A 7,480-nucleotide genomic window follows, 5' to 3' on the forward strand; every position below is an offset into this window, starting at 1 on the left:
GAAGCCTTTAGTCGCATTTCAAACAATAATCCAAAGCTTCCCCCCCAAATATATGATTTCAATTAGTTTTGTATGAGTCTGTCCAGATTTAAATTGCAAAGATTGGGGGGAAATAATGCTAAGAAAATGCAAACAACAATTGAGACAACAAGTACTAACCTAAAACATGAAACAAGCGCAAAGAATGAGGCTAAAACTGATGCAGGAAAAACACATTAATGCAGTGGCAGAATGCAAGGTATGAAACACGAGTAAAATTGCTAAACCAATGTGATAATGAATTAAAATCGCAAGAATTGACGAGTGAAAACATATAAAGCAATGAAAAGCAAATTGAAACGTGATTCAACAATCTAAAGAGCGAAAAAACAGTGAGTAACTATGAGAAACAGAAATGTTTGGTGAAATGCCTGAGTGAAAAACAGAATTGAACAAAGCTCTTTGATGTAATGCCTCAATGACAAAAAATTGTGAAATAAGGTATGGCAATGGCTGGAACACGTTTTAATCACTACAAAAATGTAAGAATGAATTTAGAACTACAAAAAAAAAAAAAAAACTAAAACAGAAGATTCAAACCAAAAAGCAATGCAAAATTCTAAAACAGTGTATAATTTAGTGAAACATGCAGAAATGGAAATTGAACTAGATATAGCAAAATTGAAATGCAAAACTGAATTCCATAGATGAAACTAGATTGAAACAACAGTAAACACAACTAATTGAAATCTGAAATGTAAAACCAGAATCAAGAACTGATGCAGAATTGAATTTCTAAAATTGGTAAAACTAACTATAAAACCTAACTTGCTAAATTGGGAAAAACTGAAATATGAAATGGAAACTGGAATTAAAGCCATGAACATTTTTCAAATGATGAAACGAAAACAATGCAATGCAGAAATCCTAAAAACTAGTGCAGAAAACAAAATCTGATATGCAAAAGCAATTCTGGAATGAAAACTGAAATATGAGTACTATTGATAGAAATCTGACATTATGAATTTGGACCAGAACATAGAAACACAAAACGCATCACAAAAATAGATTGAAGAATCACTTCTGAATAGAAAACAGAATTAAAATACAAAAACAGAGTAAATTTTCTAACTCGGAATCGGCAAACGGAATGAAAGACATTGTAATGAAACGACAATGGACAGAAGGTAGTAAATGATGATTAGAAATGAATAGAACGGTGCAGAATCAATGAAAGAAAGAAACAATTGAAAAGAAACGATCTAACTTGTATTGAATTCAAGTCTGGAGCAGCATTACATCTTCAGAAATCTGGAAACTAACCCGTATGGAACTGGAAACGTGCAAAGAAAACTAAAGAAAATGGAAACTGTTGTTGCAATGTAGAACCGTGTGAAGGAAGCTATCTCTAAACCGTGACAGAACTAAGCCTTGTATAGGCAGAAGTAAGACTGAAACCGGAAATTAAATGATAAGAATTGGTTACAACAGGTCATCTATACAATGATTACTTCGACTGACCTAAAACTAATCCTAACTATATTTACAAAATGACTTAAGTAGCAGGTAAAACAGGTTAAGTGACTATTCCATCTTCAAAGCGTCAGCTGCTGTTTTTACCGGCTATCTCAGGTGCATATTATTAGTGGATATTTTTTTACAGGATTTGGTTGTAACAGTTTTCTCTTTCTTTTCTGTTTTTACATTCTGTTTGTTGTCCCCTTTCTGTTATGCAGAGTGCTGGTGCACACCATGTAAATAATAGGGGAAACTTGATGATTTTTCCAATAACATGAATATTTTACATTCTGAGAATTAAGACATATAACTAAGCTAAATGTTCAGTGCAAAGCAGCAGGTATCAGCCTCTAGTTCAGTAGTTTGCAAGTCTCAGCTCCAGTTTGCTCCAGATTCATTTAACCTTCTCCATTGGCAGCTTCAGGTGGCTTCTTCGGTTACTGGCAGGTGCAGGTCTTGATGATAACGTGTCATATTCAATACAGTATTGTATTCATGCATCATAGCTGATCTTCTAATTATTTGTTCATTATCTTCCTACTTGCATAGTTGTTCGTGATAACACATAAATTGTTGTGATTTCACCATATTTTTTTTAATAAAATCATCCTTCGATGCCTTTATTGAATATAATATAATAATATTTTTTTATATTTATTTTATTATTAAAATTTAGTTATGATTTGGTTGCTTTAAATAAAAAAAAGTTTATTTACTCTATCTTTTTTCTTATAATAAGATGGATTAAAATTTGAGAGGTAAATATTAGTATTATAGTATCTGAATATTTTGAAGTATAATTATAAATAAGTTAGTACATTGATTGCAATACATATTTTTTTATCCGGAAACCTAAATAATATAATCCTACAGGTGGTTTCCTCTGATTATTTGTTCGTTGTCTTCCTACTTGCATAGCAGTTCGTGTGATAGCACCCAAATTGTTTTTTTTTTCTTTTTAATTTAACTTTCAGACCCTTCATACAATATGTTAGATTCATCTACATTGAGAATAGATTGTCATTTTATTATTTATTGATTGCTGAAGGCTTCCATGTTATCATATTTTTTTGAGAACCATGATGGTTTCTCGGATCCACACGGGGTACCCTTTAATCTTCATTTGCACTTTTTTGAATTATGTTTAATTTTGGTGTTTGTGCCTTTACTTTAGTAATTTTTTTATATTTTTATATGATTGTCAAGATGTAATAGTTGTGATATAGGAAGTAAAATTAGCCTTTTGGTTTGGGTTTAATTTGGAGTTGTTTAGTGATGTGTTGATATTTGATCCTATTTTACCTTTTCACGCTATCAGATATTAGTTAGTGTTACTTTTATCTCCCGTATAAACAATGACGCAAAGAAGTACTTCTTTTTTTCAAGTTTCATGTTTATGCTTTTTAAATTCCGGTTAAATGGGTATCCATTTTAGTAAGAAAATCTTAAGTAAGTCTCATTTTTTTTTCTTTCTTTAATTAAGTTTCTATTTTAAAAAATTTGTTGCAATTAGGTATTTTTGTTAGTAATATACTAACGACGTTAATTATATGTCACGTGTAGGTCTTTTTAGGTCCTTTTAATTAATCAATTGATATCTTCAATTGGATAAATTAAAATAATCATTATACTTATATGTTAAATTACTCTATTATAACTAATAATTGAAACTTAATTTGTAACTATCAATAATTTAAATTAGGTTAAATCATTCCATAGGTCCCCAAATTTGTAGCGAATTCTCAAGTAGGTCCCCCAATTTTCATTTGACTCAATTGGGTCCCTAATTTTAAAAAACTGCAACAATTTAGCCATAACCGTTAAAGTTGCGTAAACAGCGTTTTTAGATGATGAAGTGGACAAGTAAAACGGATACGTGTCAGTGGTATTTACCACTGTAGCCTACGTGTCAAATGTGAAATAAATCCAATGAAACCTTAAATGGATTCATCTTCTCCTCAACATCTTCTCCGCTGAAGTCGTCTTCGTCATTGGAGTTATCTTCTTCGAAGTGGTGCATTTCTTTCTTCATCCTCAAATGTCGCTTTGCCATTCTTGTTCCTCTTGCACTTGTAATGGTTGGGGGAAGAAGAACCCTAGTTTATCTTCACGTGGTGTTGGAGGATCGAGGAGTTTGGGTTCACAACCGCTTTGCTACTGTGGAAAGAAATCAGTTTTAAGAACTGCGAAAATAGTAAAGAACAGGGGAAAACAATTTTGGGGTTGTTCAAAATATAAGGTGAGAGAGGTTGAAGGTATTTTTTTGTGTTTTTGAATGGTATATTGGATGACTGTTTGTGTAATTTTTTCGCAGAGTGGATATGAAGATGGTGGATGCAATTACTTTAAATGGTGGACTGAAGATGGCATTGAAGAGATTGGTAACAGTGAGAATTGCGAAGGAAGGGGTGAAATTATGGTGAAGACTGAAGAAAGTGATGGTGATAGGAAAACGATTATTAACTTGGAGAAATCAGTTGCCATATTTGAGAAATGGATGAAGGTGTTGATTGGGATGGTTATCTTTGTTTGTGTGGTTAATGTAATAGTGTTGTCAGTCCTGATAAAGAATGCGTGATTAGTTGTTGTAGTGTCCCTTAGTGGTTAAACTGGGTATCTTATTTGGAATGGTTATTTCCAGTACTGTATTTATGTTTGAGTATGAATGAAATTGGAAGTTATTTCGATTTACTTTTTTAAGTGTATACAGTTATGTAATTTTAAATATGATTCTACATACAGTGAATGAAAAGCATTCAGTTTCACTCTGGCATTTAATGCACCTCGTGATGGCTGGTGTGATGGTTGTGGTGGAGGTGGCTGCTGACATGGTTGAGCTGGAGGTGGGTGCTGAGTTGGTTGAGGTGGAGGTGGCTGCTGGTATGCTTGAGGTGGAGGTGGCTGCTGGGTTGCATGTGGTGTTGTTGGCTGCTGGGTTGCTTGTGTTGGAGTTGGTTGCTGGGATGCTTGTGGTGGATTAGTTGGCTGCTGGGATCCTTCACCTGGACGACGCTGCTGGGCTTCCCTTAATTCAGCCATATGAATTTCAATAGCTTTTGGACAAGCCCTTCTGTTGTGCCCAATTTGGTTACAGAGACGACATGTTTTACGTAAACCACCTTTTCTCAGTCTTGTCTCATCTCTTCTAATCTCCCATTGCTCCAATCTTCTTTTTTTCTTCGGTCTGCCTGGTAAAATTCTCTTCGAGGGGGGCAAGACATCAGCGTATGGAGTTTTCTCCCACAAACTCTGGCCATTGATGGGAAATATAATTGAAGTGTATATCTCTTCATAAGTGGACTTCCTAAAGACTGCTGGGATGAAGTCTTCTCCATTGAGGTTTAGAAACTTCATTGCAGACAGTGAATGACAGCAGGGAATACCAGTTATACTCCATTTCCTGCATGTGCAGGATTGTTCATCTATATTGACAACGAACCTCTCCCCTAACTGCGACACATGCCTAACTTCAAATAATTTCTCTGCTGACCAGTTGCAAGAACACATAGAACAACAATAATTAGACAGCTTTCATTTTTTCAGGGTAAACAAAGTTCAATCCTTACCTAGGAATCCAATACTTTGTTAATTCTGACTCCTTTTCAAATCTGCTCATAATTCTGGGACAAATGGATCCTGATATTGATTGTATCTTCATTCTGTTTTTTTCCCACCTTCTCATCAAGTATACCCGAATATCCTCCAACATGCTTATCACAGGCTTAGTCCTTGTATGCAGCAATACACTATTGAAGGCCTCAGACATATTGTTAACCAAAGTATCAGATTGAGCCTTTGAGGTAAATCTAGATCTCGACCAATATCTAAGTACAACAGAAATATTCCAATTATGATAGCATACAATCCCATTTGAAAACAATGAATTGAAAATTGTATTACCTGGGTGGGATTGCAATCAGATGCTTAAATGCATCTTCATTCACATCTTTTATATTTCTCATCTCCCTTTCCCATGCTTGTGGGTGTGTGGCTGTAGTTGCTCTCCACATTAGACGTCTCAGACTTTTGGCTGGAAATTTCTTTCTGAAATTGGCATACAAGTGCCTTACACAGAAACGTTGATCAACTCCAGGCAGAAGTTCTTGTATGGCTGGTAGCAGCCCCTGACAATATCATAAATATAAGAATAAGTTATAATTTTTCATATAAAAAATAAGTGGGAAATGAGATTGCATTTGCATGTACCTTTTGCTGATCAGATATAAATGTATAGGATGTACACACTACAGGTCCACCAAGGTCCTCAATAAGGAGCTCTAAAAACCACGACCAGGAATCCTTGTTCTCAACCTCCACCACTGCGTATGCAATGGGCAGCATTTGGTCATTAGCATCTCGATCAATGGCTGTTAACAGCTCTCCTCCGTATTTCCCTTTCAAGAAAGCCCCATCCAATCCAATTATAGGTCTGCATGAAATGAAACTGTCTTTGCATGCCTTTAAACATGCGTAAAACCTCTTGAATATTGGCTCCCCTTCATTCTCCTCCACATTTACTTTCACTGTTGATCCTGGATTTCTTGCTAGAAGCTCATGCGCGAAATCATATATCCTCTTGTATTGTTCTTTAAAGGATCCTTCAACATTTTGTGCTGCAATGGCTTTGGCCTTATAAGCCATACACTTTGATATTCCAACATTCCATTTTCTACTGATTTTTTCCCGGATTTCAATTCCTTTTACTCTTGGATTTTCCCTAACAGTTTTTTCCAGTTTCTTACCCAACCACTTTGAACTAAGTACACGTAGGTTGAATTCCCTACTGCATGTGTGGTTATCTACAATTCTACGCAGCTGCCAGGTTTTAATAGCTTTCATATAACCACAATAAGCTGTCCATGGGCATTTTCCTTTTCCACCTATACATCTCAGCCTCACTCTTCTTTTGTCATTCTTAACAAACTTTATGTTTCTCCCATTTTCAAGTGCATAGCATTTGATAGCTTCTAAAAGTTCCTCCTTTTCAGTGAAATAGGTCCCCACTTCCCATTTATAATCAGTCATTGTCTTGGGCATTGTAAAAGTCCCAAAATTTCCATACCCCTCGTCATCACTATCTACTACATCACTCATATATTCATCAGATATTCATTCATTGTCCGACAACCCCCTAACATCATCCTCCACATCAGTGTCATAGCTTTGGTTCACTTCTGGCCTAGAGGCAGTTGATTGTCCACGAGAACCAGATTCAACTTCAACATCTACATTACCAGACCACTCTTTATGACATAGTTCATCATCAATATCACAATCAATACTAACATTTAGTAGGTTGTCAGCACTCTCATCCATGCTATCATCTGGTCCAGACTCAGTCCAACTGTGAACATCACCATCTTCTTCTATCTTAGTATGCCCCACATCTTCTGCAACTTCTTTGGTAACTTCAACATCCCTTAAATCATCCCTCATCTCACCCGCACCTTGAGGTTCACAATTGACTTCAACATCCCTTAACTCACCATCACCTTCACCTTCACAATCAACTCCATCCTCCCTCATCTCACCATCACCTTCAACTTCACACTGCACTTCATCATCCCTGATCTCACCTTCACCTTCACTTAAAACACCACCAATATCAGCCTCAGTTCCCACATCCCTTATCTCAACATCACATTCACCTTCACATGCAACAGGAACACTTTGATTCTCAGCCTGAAGTTCACCCTCCTCCTGTGTCTCAGGTTCATCCGAATAATACTCCAACATTTCAATGACTTGGGGTTCAGACAATGAGTGTTCCACAAATAAATGCACTTCAGCATTCAGTCTTGCGATATTAACCATAAGCAACGCACCACTGTCATCACACAGAAGCTGCAATCTGTCATCCAATACTAAAGAACCTCCAACTGAGAACCACAACTTATTATCTCCAACATACCCCATCCCTTTTATCACGCTTAAAACAACAAAATAACTCCAGCAGTCTGGGTCAAACGATAACCTAGTAGTT

At 35.9% G+C, this 7,480-nt stretch overlaps 1 protein-coding gene across 1 annotated transcript; it reads right to left on the minus strand.

The window, feature by feature from the left end:
• Positions 1–4,115: 4,115 nt before the first annotated feature.
• On the minus strand, positions 4,116–6,336 carry LOC146884741 (uncharacterized). Its single transcript, XM_085676009.1, has 5 exons — positions 5,704–6,336; positions 5,398–5,621; positions 5,064–5,321; positions 4,238–4,990; positions 4,116–4,140 (listed from the first exon to the last, which is right to left on the minus strand). The coding sequence occupies exons 1-5, from the start codon at positions 6,334–6,336 to the stop codon at positions 4,116–4,118; spliced, it is 1,893 nt and encodes a 630-aa protein (XP_085532135.1).
• Positions 6,337–7,480: the final 1,144 nt, after the last annotated feature.

Source organism: Vigna unguiculata, chromosome 7 (genome assembly GCF_037176805.1).
Source record: "Vigna unguiculata cultivar grain cowpea cultivar isolate G323 ecotype 2 chromosome 7, ASM3717680v1, whole genome shotgun sequence".
Taxonomy (NCBI): domain Eukaryota; kingdom Viridiplantae; phylum Streptophyta; class Magnoliopsida; order Fabales; family Fabaceae; genus Vigna; species Vigna unguiculata.